Source organism: Tamandua tetradactyla, chromosome X (assembly GCF_023851605.1).
Source record: "Tamandua tetradactyla isolate mTamTet1 chromosome X, mTamTet1.pri, whole genome shotgun sequence".
Classification (NCBI taxonomy): domain Eukaryota; kingdom Metazoa; phylum Chordata; class Mammalia; order Pilosa; family Myrmecophagidae; genus Tamandua; species Tamandua tetradactyla.
This window is the reverse complement of record NC_135353.1, coordinates 172634749-172655319: the sequence shown is the minus strand read 5'-3', so window position 1 is coordinate 172655319 and position 20571 is coordinate 172634749. Positions and strand designations below refer to the sequence as shown.

Below are 20571 nucleotides of genomic sequence, written 5' to 3'. Positions count from 1 at the left end.
CACTTCTGAGAAATGGTTTGGGGTCATTTTGCCAACATCCCTGGAGGCGTTTATTCTGCATCTTGGAGATTTTGTCTCTTTGGGTAGTCCTTTTGTACGGGAGGAAATATTCAGGGCTAAGGCACGTGTATAATCTGTGTGTGAGTTTGAGGTTTCATAAATGACCGTATATGAGTGTCGATATAGTTTTTAATATGCTTTTCATCTGAGAGAAGATGATGTGGAAACAATCAGGAATTCGGATTTCTAGGGGGATCCTGGTCAGAGTGATATTCAGGGGGAAAATAAAAGATATTCCAGGGATGTGGGGTGTAACAGCTCTTTTTCTGCTGAGGGGCTCATTTCTTTTCCACTGGGAAACTTCAGTCTTCACAGTCCCTTTTTCTTGGGAACTTCAGTCTTCACAACCCCTTTTTCCTCTTCCAGGAGATGAGTTGGATTTAAGCGATGCCCTGCCTGGTACAGGACATAGTAAGTACCCAATTTAGGTTTCCTGACTTGTTATCACGAAATTACTATAATTTAAAAAAGATGGGCTGGTGTAACAGTGGCTCTGTGGCAGAATTCTCACCTCCCGTGCTGGAGACCTGGGCTCGATGCTAAAAAAAGAGAGAGAGAGAGAATGAGAGAGAGAGAGAGACTTATGTCTTTTACATCATAGGTGGGATGCATTTTTTACAGTGAAAATCCATTGTTGTATTTTTGGGTTTTTCCCCCCGTGCACTTACTTTTATTTTTAAGCTCTTACATGCTTTGGAGTAATGTGCGGCAAATATGCCTGCCCTTTGCCCAGTACCTGCTTCAGGTACCCTGTGCAGACATTTCAGATTCAAGCGCTGTTATTGCAATCTTGAAATTCTTTCTTTGAAAGATATTTTATTGATAAAACTTAATGTAAGAACATAGCAACATTCTTAATGTAAAAATATTCCGTATGTGGTGTACAATCAATGGCTCACGACATCATCACATAGTTGTGTATTCATCACCGTGATCATTTTTTTGAACATTTGCATCACTCCAGAAAAGCAAATAAAAAGAAAAAAGAAAAAAACCTCACGCATCCCTTCCTCCTTCCCCCTCCCTCTCATTGACCGCTAGCATTTCCATGTGCCCAGTTTATGTTAACCTTTGTCCCCCCTATTATTTGTTTATTTTTATCCACATTTTTTCCCACTCATCTGTCTATACCCTGGATAAAAGGAGCCTCAGACACAAGGTTTTCTTAATCGCACAGTCACATTGTAAACATTGTATCTTTATACAATCATCTTCAAGAATCAAGGCTACTGGAACACAGCTCTACAGTTTCAGATACTTCCTTCCAGCCTCTCCAATACATCATCAGCTAAAGAGGGATGCATGCAATCTTGAAATTCTTAACGACCTGTGAACAAGGGATCCTTTCCTTTTGCACCAGAGCTTGTACATTCTGTAGCTCGCCCAGATACGGGCCGGCATTTCTCTTGGAAATCCAGGAAACTAAATATTGTGGGTGGGGCGGGACGGGACTTGGTGGGCGATGGCTCTGTCCCCCTCATGGACAAAGCCTGAACTCTGCATCCTGGTTAGGGAGGCCACTGCCCTCCCATTGGTGTCCGTAATCGAAATGCGTTCTCTTTCGGTCACAGATGACCCCGCACCAGATAACCCACCCAAACCGAAGCCGAATCCCAAACCTGGCTCCTCTGGTAAGACCCTCGAGCTCCATGGACCCTCCCTGAGGTTTGCAAAGTGCAGTGGTTTGCATTTCTGCAGAGAGGGTTGATATCAGATTAGCAGGCGCTCACTGTTAACGCTTTGTGTCGGGTAATTTCAGTTTTTAAGGAGTAGAACGCATCGTTTTCGAAGAGGTAGTTTTGGTTGGGATATGATTTTCAGCTTGCTGGTCTTACTTCCAACGTTTTATGGAACCGTCTAAAGAATGGATTCTGAGATTTCAGTGATGTAGACGAGAGAGGGAGGAAAGTGTCTGCTTGTGCATTTCCTGCAGGGAAGTTATGGTTTTTTTTGAACCATTGCCCAAAGACTATAAAAGTCAGCTTTTCTGAAATAGCTCAGTTTTCTCAGACTGCTCCGACTACTGCCAGTTTTGTAATGGAATGAATGCTGAGATGTCAGTTTTTTTTTCTTTATAAGTATTTTAATTATATTATTAAAAAGCTTTAATCAGATTAGTTTCACAACAAATAAAATAACACATTAGAGAAAAAATTACTTAAAATAGTTGTGTTTTTATTGTCAGATTTTTAGATTTTTTTTTGCTTATGCATTTGCTTTGAGTGTTTAAGGCAAGATATAGTATGTCTATTTCCTAATGCTGTGAAATAAATACTGTTTACATTCGATGGTGATTCTCTCCAGTATTTTATATATAAATTAAAATGAAAAAAAATTAAATAAAAAAGTCAGCCTTTTGTACATGCTGAGTTGTAATATTATGTTTGCTTAACCATATTCTGTAAACATTTTCTCATGTCATTTAGTCATTTTATCACATGATTTTTGATGGCAAGTATAGATGCTTGTGCAATATATATAATTAAATACTTTATTTCATTTCTAATTTTGAAAATGTTATGTTCTGATATATTAGAATTATGAAGTAGAAAGCCAACGTAAGCCATCTCTGTACACTGTTTTTATTATCATTATTTCTTAAAAGAATTCTGGAAGTCAAGTTGTTCAGCTCAGTTTTTTTGAGTACTTTTATAGCTTTTGATGTATTTTTCAAAATCGCCTTGGGAATTGTACCAATTCAACTTGGAGTGTGTGCAAATGTCCTTATTGTCACATCACGTCCTATCAGGAGGAGAGATGTAAAATAGTATTTTACTATTGTTCTAATTTCATGACTTATTTTAGAATGTAAAAAATTCAGTATGACCATTGGCCATTTTTGGTTGTTTTATGTATTGGTTGTTCATGTCCTTTGCCCTTTTTAATATTTTAGGACATCCCTCTTTTCCTTGCTAACTTATAAATCTTCCTCATTGATTCTGGATTGCAATTATTGCAAGTCGTTATTATGAACGTGTTTTTCCTATTTTCTTGTTGTCTTCGAATGTTTTTCACAGGATTTTTTTGACAGGTAAGGACTTTGAGTAGATTTTCCTTCACCATGTCCTTTATGTTTGTGTGCAAATGCTAATACCTTTATTGGGTTCTCCCAAACCTGCTTTTGAACCTCATGGCTTTTTTCTTTAACTCCAAGGCATCAAAACCCTCCCAGAACTTTCTGACACTGTGTTTTTCCTTCCTAGGTGGTTTTTCAGATTCTGACCTCACTGATGGGACTTCAAGCGGAGGTACAGTTACCTTTTCCATCCTCTTTGTCTCTTTTCTCCCTCATCCTATGTTGCCTACTTGCTCTAAAGTAGCTAGGTATCTAAAGTATCTTAACCCTCAGTGAAGTCACATTTTTGCAAGTTGTTTTAGGAGCTCTGCTGTTTGCAGATGCCTCAAGAGTTTGGAATTATAAGCAGTGTTTACGTAAATTAAGTGCACTGCTAGGCACTACGTAGGAATCTCCTCTACCAGACTTCCTTGAGAGTTTGCCCTTTCAATTACCTCAAGAGACAGAAAGAGTTCTGAAGCCAGCCTTCACTGTGAGCTTAAATCACAGCCACATATCTTCTTTGCAGGACTCTGTTGGTTCTGCCCTCCAGGTCCTTATGACCTTCTTCTAGAGAAGAGGGTGTCATTCCCTGCCTCATGTATATGATATAAAATACCTCTCAAATTCCTGATCACTGCAGGTCTCTGCATGTACACCAGAACTCCTTCCGCAGTGTTTTGGCTTCCTTGGCTGCTCAAGCAAATACCATGCAATGGGTTGGCTTAAACAATGGAAAGTTATTAGCGCGTGGTCTTGAGACTGGGAAAACTTCAAAATCAAGGTGTCATCAAGGCAATGCTTTGGCATTTTGGGGCTGACTGCTGGTGATCCTTGGCTCTGGTCTTCTCTGTCGTATAGCAATGCATATGGCGGCCTCTCCTGGCCGCTCCTTCCTCTTGTGGGTTCTGTTGACTTTCGGCTTCTTATTTCCTATGGCTTTCTCTTCTATTTGTATGCTTAGAAAGGATTCCCTTTCTAAACGACTCCAGTAATTGGATTAAGACTCATCCTGATTGAGCTAGTCCACACTCTAGCTGAAGTAGCCTCATCAAAAGGTCCTACTTGCAATGAGTTCACACTCACAGAAAGGGAATAGATTTAAGAACATGTTTTTCTGGGGTACATACTACTTCAAACCATTGGAAAATCCTTGATTTCTTCCATAGCCATTGAGCAATGGAGAGTTTTCTTCTCTGATAATTGAGGCTAAATGGTGAATCATAATGACATGGGAGAAGGTTTCTCAGATTATCTCCCATGTATGTATTCCTTCTCTAATAGAGACTTCCCCCCAGGAAGCTATGTGAACTGTCCTTGTAGGGCAGCTCCTCTTCCACTTGTATCTCATCGTCTTTCCCCTTCATGCTACAATTTATTTCACCATTCCCATGGTTAGGTATTTAAGTTATTCCAGTTTTGGGTTCTCATAGATATCGTTGTGCATATCCTTACACTCATGTGTTTGCAATCTTGCATTTTTATTCCCTTAAAGTGGTTTCCTAAGAATAGGGCTTCTCACGGGGGTTGCCACTTTTAAGTCCTGTGATCGGTTGCAAGATTCTTTCCAGAATGGTTGGAATCACTTACAGTTTTACCAGTCATGTAAGAGAACGTTGGGCTCATGCCTTGTTCGTCTGCTTTAAATGTTATCATGAGAAATATTGTCATTGTGAGTTGTCATCGATTGATGATTGCGTCCTCAAAGCATTATAACCACGTCCTTGGGTACTGACTGGGAGAGGCTCAGTGAACATCTCATTTACCTTCCACTGAGAATGCCCCCCTCTTCCTCTTGAGCAGGCAAACCTTTCACAGTAAACCATTTTGACTCCAGTCATTGAAATCATACCCACAACTGTTACCAATCTACATAAACTGTTTTTCAATTTAATTCTGCACATACATGGGCAGTTCAAATTCTTTTACCCTTTCAGTGTAACAGGCAGTACTCTACTTCTTATGGCTAGCTAACATGTACTGTCCTTTATGTGTAACAGGCAGTACTGTAATTCCATGGCTGTGTAACATGCATTCCCCCCTTTTAGTATAACAGGCACTACTCTAACTCTATGGCTGTCTAACATGCACTCTTCCCTTTTTGTGTCACTGTAGCTCTTTAGCTGTGTAACATGCAATGCCTGCATAATTTTTCCCAGAAACTGAGTCACTGATATTAAGTAAACCAATGAAAGGCAGTCTCACAGGTCTGATTGCTGGGTGAGACATTAGACTAAGCTACAGTCTTTTCATAATTGTATCCCTATTGGCTTAAAGTCAAATACATATTAAAATGTCTAACGCTCTTGTGACATGGGAAAAATTAAAGGAGGGAGGGGTGAGACAAGGTCTCTGAAATTTAGGGAAAGCTGGAACTGTGAAAACACCCAGGGGTGAAGGGTTAGCTCTTTGCCAGTGGTCATTGTTAACAAGACCACTGGGTTCCCCCAAACCCAGAAACCAACAGGCGTGTGCATGGGCTGAGCTTGTCGCCATGCTCTGTGTTTTGGATGGGCTGCAGGGACCCAGTTGGGATCTTCACCAAGCCCAGTGGGAAGGGAACATGGCGCCTGAGACACCCCCAGGGCTCACTCCAGGCTCTCTTAGGTCCATCCAGGTTGGGGTGGTCCAAGATGGGAGTTGAGCCTGGTTCTCAGATATATGAGCTTAACACCAAGCCCTTGGCCAACCTGAGGTTAAAGCTGAGATGACCTTCTCCAGCAACCACCTGTGTGGAATGGTCATATTCAAATAGCCTTCCCAAGTCCCTAGTCATCCCGCTGCATGAGATCTACAGCCCATGGTAACAGGGACTTGCCTTTGGTGTGAGTTCTTCTTTATCCGGAAATCTTCCTGGTGCAAGCCGTCAACGAGTCTTCCTCTCTTGCAGCTGGTGGCGGAAGCCAGAGTCACAATGGAGAGGAGCAGGGTATGTGCTTGTGCTGGCGTCTTCCTTGGGGTTTCTCGCTTGTGTTGATGAGAAAATGGGAAAGAAAAAGGTTCAAGATGGACTTGAGCCTTTTCCTCCTGATCATTAAAGACCCTAGCACAAGGAAAGGGTAAGTCTTGGACCAATGTGTCCAAGCCCTCGGCCGAAGCAGCTAGTTTAGGTTCTCAGCCAAAGACCCAGGAAGTGGGGGCATCGGGATCTCCACTTTAAAACGCATCTCAGCTGGTGAGAGATAGCCAAGTCCACCCCCTCTGGGTTCCCTGTGGATAATGAGAGGAAGACTTGCCCCTTTGCCCAGACCTTGTGACTAAAGCTTGAGAACGCTGACACCAGGCGCCAGACCCGCTGACTCTTGGATAGAATAAAATTACATTCGATAAGATAAAATGCATTTTTGAATCAAATAAATGACAAGGGGGGGGCAGTTGGAAGTGTGAGCACAGTCCCCCCTTGGCTCTAAGAATTTTTGTTTCCTCGACACGGGAGCACAAATAATTGACCTCACTTTGCCCTTTTCATACTCGTTTTGATGAGAAAATAATGAAAAGGATGGCTTTATGTATTCTTACGATTTTTAAAGGAATCATTTTAAGCTGTCCTTGAAGAGGTAATAGTTTGCTTTTTTTTAGATGGAAGGTCACTTGGAATGAAATACCATAAGAAAATTTATGGCTAGCACCTTTGTTTCCAACCATGATTTTTCAATGTCTCATTTGTAGGGAATATTGAATCTATGACTTTGTCAAGGAGAGTGGTTTAGCGTGAAAATCTTTTGCTGGCTCTGACCCCGCTTTACTTTAATATATGTTGAGATATATGCTAATAATATAATTTTTATTCATCCTATTAATAGTAATACAGTTGCATTAATTCAATGTAACTAACATACGCGAGAAATCCCTGATCAACAGGCTAAACCCAGTCACCAACCGTCCATGTTGAGAGTCAGTGTTTTTCCTGTAACCCAGAAAATTTTTTTCCCTCTTGAAGGGCTACTGAGACTGTTCTAGTCAAAGAAAAAACCCCTAAGGCTCACATACAGCTATCAAAATAGTGAATTTTTTATTTTTCTCTAATGGGGATTGTCATTGTCGAAGGCAGGCTACTGGTGTGGCCCCTTGATTTGGGCATTCTCCCTTGATTTTAGCGCATAGAGGCAATCATCATCATTACCATACAAAGAACGTAGAAAAACACGTCCATATGTATTGCTTCCCTCAGTGACCCATGAAGTAAGACTTTCCGTAGTATCGACGAAATGACTATAGATACCAGGCAGATAAAAATAGTTTGATGATTAAAAAAAAATAGTTTGATGATGATCAACAGTGGATGTAGCTGCCCTTTAAATAAAATGAAAATAATTAACAGGTCATTGCTTAGATTTTTTTTTACCATGCTGCCCTCTTTAATTTTTCTTTCTTTATTGATGGGACAACATGCAGACATACCAACATTCTTAACATGCAAACTTTCCATCCATGGTGTGCAGTCAGTGGCTCATAATATCATCACATAGTTGTATATTCATCACCATGATCATCTTTTAGAACTTATGCATCACTCCAGAAAAAGAAATAAAAAGGAAAAGCAAAAAATGCATACATACCATACCCCTCACCCCTCCATCTCATTGACCATGAGTGTTTCCATCGACCCAATTTATTTTAACCTTTTTCCCCTCTAGTATTTATTTTTTTATCCATATTTTTTACTCGTCTGTCCATACCCTGGATAAAAGGAGCATCAGACACAAGGTTTTCACAATCACACAGGCACACTGTAAAAGCTATATCATTATACAGTCATCTTCAAGAAACAGGGCTACTGGCGCACAGCTCAGTAGTTGCAGGTACTTCCCTTTCGTTGCCTGGATGTTTATAAAGGGGATGAAGAGCTGGGAATTGGAATGCTTAAGCTGCCCAAGCTCCAAGCTTCCAAGGTGGGCATCTTTCCCAGAGAAAGTGAAGATTGCAATTTAATTGGACTCTGCAGGTGTATCATTGACACGAAAGCTCTCCCTACGAGATGAGAACCTGCCATGAGTATAGAGTTGGGAAGGCAAGACCTGCCACCCCAACGGAAACCAATGAAGGCTCCCCAGAAAATTGGATTTTGGAGGGTCTGCCTAGTGAAACAAATTCAGATTCTTGCTAGGATCTTCTGCTCTCAGGGAGAAGGTGTCCTTTGAGAAGGGGAAAGCATTTGAGGCTGGGTTGGAAAATCCTCCAGGCTTAAGAGGGGCTCCATGACTTTCCCTGAGGTTGCAGGAACAAGGAGAACCTGCAGCCTTCCCCGGGAGCCTCTGAGGAGCAACTGGAGAGCAGGTCATAGCCGCTCCCCTCTCCTCTCCTTGGTTTCTGATGCCTTAGCATTCAAAGGGAATTTGTCAAAACCCTTCTGGTAACAAATCTTAAACATTCTTGCTGACATTAGATATTTGCTTTAAGTAGGTGAATTGGGACCATTTGCATTAATACCCAAAGATATCCTTCCGGGAACCAAAAGGGGTTTTCTAGATAAGTTGAAAGCTAGTCTAAATGTCCATGCACTGACAACTGGGGCTTCCATTAATGGTGGCTACCATTTAATTCTTATCTCCTGGACCTGCCTGCCCTCCTCTCATGTTGAGTTTCTTCTATTTACTTCTCGGTCTTTCTTTCTCTTTCTTTATCTTCTGTCTTTGTGGAGTGGAGTTTCTCCCCTTCCTCACTGTCTTTCTTTGGGTTTTCTTTCCCTTTGCCCCTCTCCTTTGAGTGCAATCCTTCCCTTCAATGGGCCATCGTACTCAGCAGAAGGCATCTCAGTATTCCTGGTTTGTATTTTGCCATTGGGTGGTCTTCCTTTAGAAGACGCTGGGCTCAGTCATAGCCTATTTCTCTCACGTTTGAGCCTCTCTGCCAGCCACCTGCCTGTCCTGGGATGTGGTCTTTCTGAATGATCCCGATTGTCGTGTCTTGCCCTTCTCTCCACAGCTGACTCTCCAGGGGTGATCCCTGGAATTGTGGGGACCGTGGTTGTCGCGGTGGTAGGAGCCATCTCTAGCTTCATCGCTTACCAGAAGAAGAAGCTGTGTTTCAAAGAAAATGGTAAGAGTCTCACTGCAGAAGCCCCTCTTCCTCTGTGCATTTGCTAACTCACAACATGCGTGTGTTCTTCAACATCAAACAATGATAAATGAGTCATGTTTGCACACAACCAGTTTAAGGTGGTGATAGTGGATCATGGAGGCTGCCAAATCAGACTTTCCAGAGACAGATCCCAGACTGGCTCTGTTTTTAGCTGCATTGATAACTGCTCCAATTCTTGGGTCTTACATCGATAAAGTAGGAGAGATGATAGGACACCATGTGGGCATTAAAGAAGGTCAGCCATGAAAGTCTTGACATGCCATCTTGGGTTTTACATCTATAAAGTGGAGGAGATGATAGGTCACCCATGTGGGCATTAAAGAAGGTCGGCTGTGAAAGTCTTGACATGCCATGTTGGGTTTTACGTCTATAAAGTGGAGGAGATGATAGGAAACTATGTGGGCATTAAAGAAGGTCAGCTGTGAAAGTCTTGACATGCCATCTTGGGTTTTACATCTATAAAGTGGAGGAGATGATAGGACACTATATGGGCATTAAGGAAGGTCAGCCGTGAAAGTCTTGATATGCCATCTTGGGTTTTACATCTATAAAGTGGAGGAGATGATAGGACACTATATGGGCATTAAAGAAGGCCAGCTGTGAAAGTCTTGACATGCCATGTTGGGTTTTACGTCTATAAAGTGGAGGAGATGATAGGAGACTATGTGGGCATTAAAGAAGGTCAGCTGTGAAAGTCTTGGGATGCCAACTGGAAGAGAGTGAGTGTTAAAGAAATGCCAGCTCGGAAAATTTATCGTAGATATTCGCCATCATCATTATCTTCTTCAGAATTAGAGAAAGAGTGTTAGCTTCAGGGCAGCCTTATTGCTTTTTGCACCCATGAGTAGTAAAATAAAAACCGAGACCAGATGATATCTACCCATTCTATCAGACCAAATGCCAGCCTGCACCCAGTAGGTCCTCAGACAGGAAAATTTTTGTTGTGCAGAGGATGTCACAGTTAACACCACTGTAATTTAAACTCTGCCAGTGGGCATTTTGTGACCTTGTGGTCTTGTTCTTAGGTTTTTTCGCATCCACCATAAAGTAGAGAACTCCATCTTGAATGCGGCTGATTATTCATGCATCTCTGGACTGCCTTATACAGGTCTTATATCACACTTCCCATGAGCAACGGTTTTAGGTCTCTGGTTTGGCTTTTCTGGTCCAACCCTGGACCCTCCTCATTGGCTTTATTGAGGTTTGGTTGACCTCATCCGTGTAAACCTCTGCTTTCTGAGGGTTTGAAGGAAATTCCCAGGTGGTCTGAACACCTTCCTGTAAAGGTGAAATTAGAATGAACCCTTCCTATCTGTATTCCAGATTTTATGGTATCTGCCATGATTACTTATAACCTGAAGTTCAGAGTCCCAAACAGCTTTTGGATTCAGATGTCTAACTTAGGTTGTTTTGTAAATCCCCCTTCTTGCTGTGAGGTTTTCTACAGATCTAGTAGGGAATAAGGCTGCTGATGGCATTTTATTTCCCATATGGGACCTCACGCCTTCTGCCTGGAGGGTGCTTAGGAAGCGTGTTTGGTTAATCAAATGGGTAGGTTGAGTTGCTTGCAAATGGAGAGATGATCAACTTTTAAAAAGCCTATGAGGGAAAATTAGAGGCTAAACTAATAGGGATTCCATGAAATATTTTTCCCTTTTCAGTTACTCCCCCACTCCCAACTGCCCTCTTACTGAAGTGTCTCAAGGCACACCCTAATACTTAGCTGAGAGACAAGTACGATCCGTCCTCTAGGAAGGATGTGTGATATTTCATTTGTCACTCTCTAACTCTCTTTAGAACCCCAAAAAGTATTGAATGCTCTAGCATTAAATGAAGATGTCCTGATGCAACCAGCTTTGCAAAATCTTCAGATACACTCAAATTGGATTCTCAAGTTGAAAAGCATTGCCATTGCTGTGTGAATGGGACATATTAACTTTGCAATAATGTGGTGCTATTTGATATTTATGTCCCAAGCCACTGTCTCTTGGGGGAAGCACATGAGATATTAATAGTCTTGGCATGGTAAAAAATTGGAAATGGAACTGGGAAAAGAAAAGTTAAAATGTTTCCCACCCCAACCCATCAGCCTTGGGTCTTTGTCTTTGTTTGATCTTCCCTCGGGGTTAGGTTGTTTTATTTGTAATTCCCTAGCTCTGCTTACAATCCTACACACTGTTAAATGCTGCAGCTTTAAACAGATGTCGCAGGTCAATTGTTTTTGGCAAATCTTGAGTACTCTTACATTGCATTCTTCAGTTGAAAAGGATTTCTATAACCTTGCGAACGGGACATATTAACCTTTGGAATATTGTAGTGCTATTTGATATTCGTGTCCCAAGACTCAGCATCTTGGAAAAGCACATGGGGTCTTAATAATCTTGGATTGGTCAAAAATTTGGAAGTGGAATTGAGAAAGGAAACGCAAAGTGTTTCCCACCCTACCCGGTTAGTACTCGCTCTTTGTCTTTGAGTGAGGTATTCCCTCCACTGCATACATCAAGGGTGAGGCATAAATCAGTAGGCTCTCCCTGAGTAGAAATTGTTGGCTTTTTTTTCTGAAAATGGACTCAGAGCAGTCAAGGATTAAACCTATACTACTGAGATGCTTTGTTCATTTCTCTACAACATTTTCTGCTATCTGTTATTCTTCTTAGGCTTAAGTCGCATAAGGCATCACTTTCAGTCTTACTTTGCTTTCTAGTTTTTCACAGGCTTTGTGTTCTTGGGCTTACGTAGATGCAGAAAACAAAAGGGAATAAATAAAGCCAACCACGAAGAGGGGAGAAAGCTGGAGCTTGCAACTTGGGTTTTCTCTCTAATGATACAATGCCCAATGGTAACAGTGAAAAGAAATTTGAAACTATTCTCCTATAAAAACTGAGAACCTGATTCAATGCAGTGCGTGTTTTCTGGACTCCACTGATGCTCAGTTTGGTCTTGACGTCTGTATTATAAAGTAAATTTAATGTTTGTATCAGTTACATATTTTATTGGCATGCTGCATCAAAGGCACATGAAGATGTTACAACTTGCAGAGTGTTTGCTGGATGATTTGTTGGGTTTTATTTCAGGGATGGTAATTTTAAGACCTGCAAACCAATAACTGTGAGTTTGGAGATTTCCTAAGAAGGCTGTGGATTTAGCATGCCTCGGTCCGTGGAGTTAGGGACAGTCTCCTCAATCTATTATTCTATATGGACCATGAGGGTAAAAGTTGAATTTTCCAGAATTCTGCTCTTGTACGAAAATGTGTAGTTTCTGTTACGGGTGTACCAAAATGACTGTCAGGAAACTCAACGGAAGCAGACATTTTCCCAACACCAAGACAAATGGATCAAATATTTGACAATCCAAGAGATTCTAATGCAATTGATCACGTATTTGACGGTATAATATGTGACTATAAGTATATTGAAAAGCTTCTCCCTATTATATTTTGAGCTAAAGTATTAAAACACGCGCGGCCAACGGCGTTTGGGAGACCTGTCATTTGTATCTAGAAATTTGAATGTGTAGTTCTAGAATGTTAATGTGGTTTTGAGCGGATGATCCTTGACGCTGTTTGTGGGGGCCAGTGGTGGGTTTTCCTTTCGGTGTGTTTGCTTCACGTAACCGGCTCAAATGACTAACCGCACGTGGCTGCTCCTGCTTCCCCCGAGCCCAGCGTTTGGCTATTGCATCCCGAGGTTAACAGATGTGGCCATCTGCATCCGTGGTGGCTGATTCTGGCTCCTCCAAGGCGTGTCCTGCAACTGTTTTCTAGTGCTCCTGTCTGATAAGTGGTTTTCTTGATACTTTGGTGCCTTGAGCTAGTTCCTGGCTAGCCATCCCTCCTTCTTCTGTCATCTCCTCTTTTCTCCTTCTCTCTCGCTCCTTCTCTCCCTTTCTCCCTCACCTCCTCCCTCCGCCTTTTCTTTCCTTTTCTTTCTGTTCCCTCACCTCCTCCCTCCGCCTTTTCTTTCCTTTTCTTCCTTCTTTTTTTTGATACCCCCTTTCTTTCTCTCTCTCTCTCTCTTTTTCCCTGTCTCTTTTCGCCCTTCCCATTCCTTTTCTTATTTTCTTCCTTCCCTACTTCTCTGTCTTCTTTTTCCTCCTTTCCTGTCTTCCTTCTTTCCTTCCTCCCATCCTAATTTTAATTCCATGCATAACTTCTGATTTTTGCTTCACATTTTATGCTGGTCTTTAAGTCCCTAACACTTCACCGCTAAGACCAAGACTCGCTTTCTAATTCCACCCTGCTGGCTCCCAACCCCAGGACCCTTGCATATACCTGAAGCAAACATATCAGAAGTTCACTTTTTCTTTTTTTTTCAACCTTCCTTTTCAGATGGGTCGAACATCTAGGGATGATGAGAGAGCCCTGCCCAGACCTCAAGATTCATCTGGTGGATAACTATTTATCTCCTAAGTCTCAGAGTCCTCAATCCCCAAAGCAAACCTTTGTGTTTGCTGTTCGCCTCTCTCCTTCTAGCAAACTGCTTTCATGACATGATTCTCAGAGAGCAAGTTGCATCTCTTGAATGCTCAGTCTTTTCTCCTTTCTTAATTCACAGCTTATTATGTTACATTATATTATTGGGCAGGTAGCTTCAGAAAGTGAAGATAAATACAGATATTTTCTTTTAAACATATCCAAGAGAAAAACAAAGGTGTTGAAACTCAACACCAGGTATATCTCTGCCAATAGGTCAACCGACACATGGCACCATCTTCCCTGCCATGGCCTGGCCAAAATCTGTGTGGTCATAAGAATTTGAGCTTCCATGATACTGACGGAATTTCAAATCTTATGATTTCTTAACCCTGGAATTTTTATTGTGCCTTTTTCACTCCAATGTCTGCCATGCAGTTCCCAGCTCCAATATCCAAATATGTACACACCCAGTTCTCAGAAACAACACCATTTCGGGAATGACCTGAAAATCTTAGGATGTCTTCTCTTGAAGGTCATTTGAGAAGGTCTTCGAAGGACAGTCTTACTTCCAGCTGAGCGTTCAGACCTTGTGTACTTCGTTTTTCTTACTGACACCCATGAAGGCTGGATTTTCCTTCCTTTATTCAATTCTGCCTTCTCCTCCTTGGGTGTCGAAATTATTTTTTCTGATTTCTAGCAGGTGCTGAGATTCAGATGAGCTCCCTTCCCTGGGGAGGGAATTGTGTTTGAAGTGCGATTTTGGGGGTAGGATGGATAAAGCATGAGGTGGGTTGAACACTCTCTGAGTGTGGGGTGTAAATGCTCTCCCTGTGAGCTCGGCGTCCCCATGCCCTTTAGAATTCTCTGACGCTTTGAAGGATATGTCAGAGGGGTTCTCAGTTCTGATACAACATCTTGGGGGACGGCCCCTGAAACCAGACATTCTAATAGCTTGTCTACAAATGTGGAGGGTTGAAACTCCAGACTAAAATGCCCTCTGCTATCTCTGCCCACTCCCTACATCGCTATTTCAGAGCTTATAGAATTTGAGTTGTCCTTCATTGCTTAGAGATGACTTTTGCCAAAAATGAATCTTGTCCTGTGAGCCTTTCTTACTTTGAATGAGCTTTCTGTTGTCTCCCAAAGATACCCCAATCTTAGCTTTTCTTGATCTTGAGACAATACTTGGCCTTTTAGTCATTTGTGGCTTTTTATAGGAAGACATTTTTGCAATATGAAATCATGCATTTTTACAGTTTTACTCCATTACTGTTTGTTCTAAGTATACCTGCATTGAACGGACCATCTGCCCAACCAGCAGAAAAAGAAAAAATCACCTCAAAACCAACATATCACTTAGAATTCCCCTCTTTGGGGATTAGTTCTTGGTTTGTTGCCTTAAATTTTTTCACACTTTGGTTCGGTTTGCATTATGTAGTGGGAGAGAGAGTTATAGATCAGTGGACTCCCTTCATCCAAATTGCAATAGATTTTTCTACCCTCTTCCTTAAAAGGCGTGTTGATGTACTGTACATATTTGTTCATAAAGCTATTTTAACTCCCCATGCAGCGTGGCAAATATTAAAGATGTGTGAACGGAAAACAGACTTTCTTGGAATTAAATGTGGCTCCTTTCACGTTTCCAACATGTAACTTCTGTTCTCTTTAGACACCGTACAGTAACCAAATACATTTTTCATCTGCACATCCCTTAGCATTTTGGATTCTGTCGGATGATGCCACACATTAGAGGAGAAGCTAAGTGGAGAGTGTTGGGGGGATAACGATGTGTGTTTATATTGGGGAGCAGTGCTTAAAATGCAGGCACAAGGAGAGGGGTGGGGGGGCGGTGGGGGGGTCTTTTTTCCCCTAATCTACTGAGACTGCCTTCACTGGGAATGGTTGTCTTTAGTCTCTTAGGAGTGCTTAAAAAACAGAAATTTATTCTCACAACATTCTGGAGGCCAGAAACGTGAAATTCGGCCATGTTCCCTCAGAAACATGTTAGGGACACCTGATTTCCAAAGATTTTTGCAATCACAGGACTGGGCATTAGGGTTTGAGCTTGCCATTTTTGGGGGGGATGAGATTCACCCCTAAACGTGGATCTGGGACACAGTTCAAGACGAGGGTCTAATTTTCATCAATTTTGTGCCTGTTCATTGACGGGCTTCCCTGTATGTGTAGCTCAGTATTTAGGGAGAAGGAAGATAAATCTCTTAAGGGGAAGATCGATAATAAAAACCATTTGAATTCCACGAGGGTGTCCATTCCTACCCGCATACGTGTGGAAACACACAGCCAAGCGCGCGATTGCAGGGATTTAGAACTGCTGTCGGAATGATTTACGTGCCTCTCGCTGTGTCCGTTCCCTGTCGTATTCAGCCTCTCTGGCTATCCTTTTCTTCCTTTCAGCAGATCAAACCGACGTGGAAAACCATCCGAGTGCCAAAACCGAGCCCCTGGGTAAGAGCGGTGCATGTGGGGGGCGGGGGTGAGGGAGCAGCCCAGAGGTTTGAACTTTGATTTTTTCCAAGGATAATGTGGGTTTGGGGTCCAGCCTGCAGTCCTAGTTGCCTCTACATGCTTTAGAGGTGTGCAGTTAAATCTCCTTGCTTTGCAGGAGATTCATTCGGGAGATCATGGAGCAGGATAGGGACAGAGGTGTTAAAAAAAATGATAGGGGAAGAGAAAGGGTGAAAATGGGGTAGATTGAAATACTGTGGGACAGTGACATGGAGGGGTAAGGGACATGGGATGCATGAGTTCTGTTTTTGTTTTTTTGTTTTTCTTTTTCTTTCTCTTTTTGGAGGGATGCAAATGTTCTAAAAATGATCATGGTGATGAATGCACAACGATGGGATGATATTGTGGGCCATGGATTATGTAAAATGGTTGGACTGCATGTGTGTGCTAATTTCTCAATAAATACATTAAGGGAAAAAAGCGAGATAATGGAATAAAGTATTTGGGCTTGGTATTCCCCATGAGACCTGTTTATGTTTGAGCCCACGTTAGCTGAGTGTTTATTGGGATCCTTTCCCAAGACATTCCCAGTTGCAGCATCACCAGATATTCGTGTGCCCAGAGGATGAAAACTGAACTTCCCTCATTACAATTGCGAAGGATTTCTTGCCACAACGAGAGACTTTTAGAACACACTGCCCAGCTCACTGCTCTTTCCAATCAGGGAAAGAAATTTAAAATGAGATATTGTTTTCAAGCAGGCAGGAAGACAGTTCTCTGTCCGCACATGCCCCCTTGAAGATGCTCAGCTTTTCATCGACTAAACATATCTTCATGTGGCATTCTCTTCTCTATCATCTTAAAAAGGAATCACCCTTCTCCAGCTTTTTCTGTCTGACTTTCTGGAAGGAAAATATGATGGTCATCTTTTCTCTCACAAATCCCACCTGCTCCCTCCAAAATGTGTAGTGGTAACAATTTAAGAAACTTAAGTTTTGAGTGTTAAATGCAAAATAAACCTTTAAGCATTAAATGCAAAATAAACCTCTCATACTTTAATGAACTTAGTCCTTGAATCATAGAAAACTAATACAAAGCATGCATCCTCATTCAGAAATTTTTCTATTCTGAAATTTGATAAATTAGAGATACATTTTTACTGTCCCAGAGAAGTTTGCTAATAGAAAATGCCTTCTTTCTCCTTTTCACTGTTTTTCCTGAAGTATCCATTCTTGCTAAGCTAAGGTTGTAGCGTGCAATGAAATGTATTGAACTGTTTAACATGCATGATTGAGGTTTCTCCTTTCTTCATTGCTGAGTTTTGAGGTCATTTAACTAATACAGGAAGAGTCCCCCACTTCCATACCTTGGGAAACAAATGTTCTGGGGTGTTCAGGGAGCTGGGAATTACTTACAACGTCTTGTGTCGCCTCTTTGCCCCGGCAGTTCAATGCTCTCTTGCGGAGAAGTAGAAACCTGCGAGAAAACACAGAGCAGACTTCACAGCGGGATTGGACAACTTGCCTTCTGCTCATCTCCAACGAACATCTTACAGCAGATACAACAGCGCCAGGAGCCAGCCTCACCCTGCCACGTCGGCTCATGTCAGATCGTTTTGATTTAACCTTGAGCTCTGCTTTTGCCCGGTTACCGTGCAGGGCCGATGAGGTATACTCAAGATGAATTTTGCAAACTTGGGTTCATTCTCCAAGGCCCTTGGGGATTCTCCGTGTGATATGAGAAGCTGACCTTGATAGAATTCCAGGAATTCAACAACCTTAGGTAATGCGCCGTCCTGGGGCCGTTTACAAAAATGACATCAATATCAAACACATCTGAAATTCCTGCATGACGCATCTTTTCATAAAGTAAGGCAAGCCTTCAGCATCTTGCCTCAATATTTCTTTTATTTGTTCAGATTCTTCATGACTAATTAAAAAAAAATTGGAAGCCAAAAATTTTTACTTAAGTGTTTTGCCATTTGGTGACTTTTAAAGACCCTTTTATAGAGGCTTTTAGAGAAAGTATCTAGCTGAGTGCTAGCTGTTTATTTGCAGGGTTTCCTTTCTCTGCCTTTTTCTTTCCACCTGTCCTGCCACATCAGGGAAAAGTACACCTCTGCATCCACACAGTCCCCACATCCAGATATTCTCTGCACTCAGATGCTTCCCAGCATCCAGATACTTCCCCACAACCAGATACTCCTTACACCCAGACACTTCCCCACATATTCCTTGGCATCCAGATAGTCGCCCAGAGCCAGATACTCTTTGCATCCAGATACTCCTTGCACCCAGATACTCCCCCACATCCAGATACTGCACCCACATCCAGATGCTCCCCTGCCTTCTTGTGGGTTTTGTGTGGATTGATGTCATGGATTTGTGAACTGTATAGTCTTTACAAAACGTTCAACAGCTTTGATCTGAGAGCACGGTTTAACGACATGGTAAAGTTGCTTTGTGATAGAGGATCTCCTCATACAGTTTTTAACATCCTGAAATGAGCTGAAAGCATCCTTTCTCCATGAAATAAAGGCTGGCTTTCCCTCATTTGGAGGCATTTCCCGATGTAAGGTTAGACCTACACAGAAAGGCTTTTCAAATCCATATTTTCATGTGAAGGCTTCAAAGGGGCTTTCTTTTGAATTCTGTATGAATTTCATGAAGTGTAAAGACCCTGATATTCCCTAATAAATTTGACCCCATCAATAAGCATTTCTTCCCTGAAGATTCAGGATATTGTCAGGATATAACCACGAGCTCAGAAAAATTAACACAAAGCCTTAGAAGAGGAGGACATTTTTAGTGAAATGCTTAAGAATTATCACTGAAGGTAAGGTTAAAAGTAAATGTATATCATCAAAGTCAGGTTTCGCTGAAATCAGACCTGCTTCCGTGGCCAGCACAAATCACTTGATTTGGGAGAAGGGGTTGGCTTGGTGGGAAGAGGTGTCACTCTTGAATAAATTTGGAGTCGATGAAATAGTAAAGAAAAAAAGTGATAGAAAATCCTATTTATCATTCTGGTCACCTGTTCCTTGTTTCATTCAACACGTGCCTGCTGCATACCTCCTGGGAGCAGGGTATGCAAAGACATACCCTGTGGCATTTTAGATTCTAGTGGGCATAAAAGAAGGTTTGCAAAAGTCTTACCTCATCCATGCGCCAGCATACGTGATGAGCTGCCCAGCAGTCAGGGGCTCGATTAGCCAATGTGCTCAGGCTGTTGGTTATGTAACAACAAACCCACGTTATCACGGTAGAGGTGAATGTGCCAAATCTTCCCAAAGAAATCATCGGGGATCGTCTTCCAGCTCTGATCATGTCCACAGATTTGCCTCACAATTAAAAAAGCAAAATCCATAAACCTGTTTTGCCATTCTGCAGACAACACTGGCATGCTGTAATCATGTTGTAAACACACCTGTCTCAAGGTGGAAAGCAGAAACGGAGTGGTACTTTTTAAAGGATGTCAAAGTATGGATCCTAGAAAAATAAATCTGAACCATTGAGAGATATGTCAACTGGTCCTTCCTGGGTGATGGAGGGGGAGGGAATACTCACTTAGACAATTATTTTAATTGCACATCGACAAATCTAGCTGAGACATCTAGTTGATTCTGGTGTATTCTTACCTCTTGAGCCTGCCTTCGTAACTGCTGGCTGGTCTGCCCAAACTGGCCTGCTGATTGACCGTCAATAAAGGACAAGAACTCTGCACTTTCTGGTCCCTCTGCAAAGTGGGGCTGGTGAGACTGCATACATTATGTTGCATGGGTAGCATTTAACCCCCAACAACTTGCAACCACCTGCCTTTGAGTGGTCCACAAGCTGGGAATGGTTTTTCCATTTCTAAACAGTTGGGAAAAAATTCAAAGGAGGCATGCTGATATTTTTACAGTGCCTGAAGATTACTTGAAACTCAAATTTCTGTGTCCGTAAATAAAGTTTGATCGGCAGACAGCATACCCATTCATTTGCGCATCACCTACAGCTACTTTCCCGGGTAGCTGAGACAGAGACCTGTGGGCTACAAAGAGGAAAATATTCACCATCTAGCCATTTTCTGAGAGAGTTTGCAGACCCCCATGCTGATTTAGGTAAAACACTTTGAGCATTGCCTTGCACATGTGAAGCAGAATGATTGTGTATTTATTTCATGTACAAGGATTTTCTGAATCTAATGCATCCACCCAGTGACTGCTATTTTTCATTTTTCATCCATCCCACCGCACCTGCAGGTAAATCTTGTGGAAGGTCTCAGGGGGCTCACATGTCTGGACAGATGTCCGGGTGAGGATTGGCGTGGTCTCCAGTTGCCTCTTTGGTTTCCTGTTCTGTGGTTGCACTTCATGCCAGCTACTATTCTAGTCTCTCACCCACCAACCCCGTCATGCCTGGCATGCAGGTTTCCAGGTGTAACAGCCCTTTCTCTCTCCTGGTAAAGCCTTTAAGGTGGCTCTGTCCTCCTGCAGCCCTGCAATCCTCCC

The 20571-nt window shown here is 42.1% G+C and overlaps 1 protein-coding gene across 6 annotated transcripts in view; it reads left to right on the top strand.

The window, feature by feature from the left end:
* Positions 1–19801, top strand: part of CD99 (CD99 molecule (Xg blood group)) — a 35738-nt gene extending 15937 nt beyond the window's left edge. Inside the window, exons 4-11 of one of the 6 annotated variants that reach the window (XR_013169362.1) lie at positions 427–471; positions 1632–1691; positions 3264–3308; positions 6006–6044; positions 9041–9154; positions 13527–13584; positions 16032–16079; positions 17526–19801. Coding sequence is in view for 4 of the 6 variants with exons in the window: in XM_077145258.1 (XP_077001373.1) it covers positions 427–471; positions 1632–1691; positions 3264–3308; positions 6006–6044; positions 9041–9154; positions 16029–16079; positions 17526–17551 (380 nt within the window). In the remaining 2 variants the exon portion in view is untranslated. Of the gene's footprint in view, positions 1–426; positions 472–1631; positions 1692–3263; positions 3309–6005; positions 6045–9040; positions 9155–13526; positions 15221–16028; positions 16080–17525 lie in introns of those variants that run through there. The other 5 variants (XR_013169361.1, XM_077145259.1, XM_077145258.1 and 2 more) reach the window with 5 other exon arrangements.
* The last annotated feature ends 770 nt before the right edge of the window (positions 19802–20571 follow it).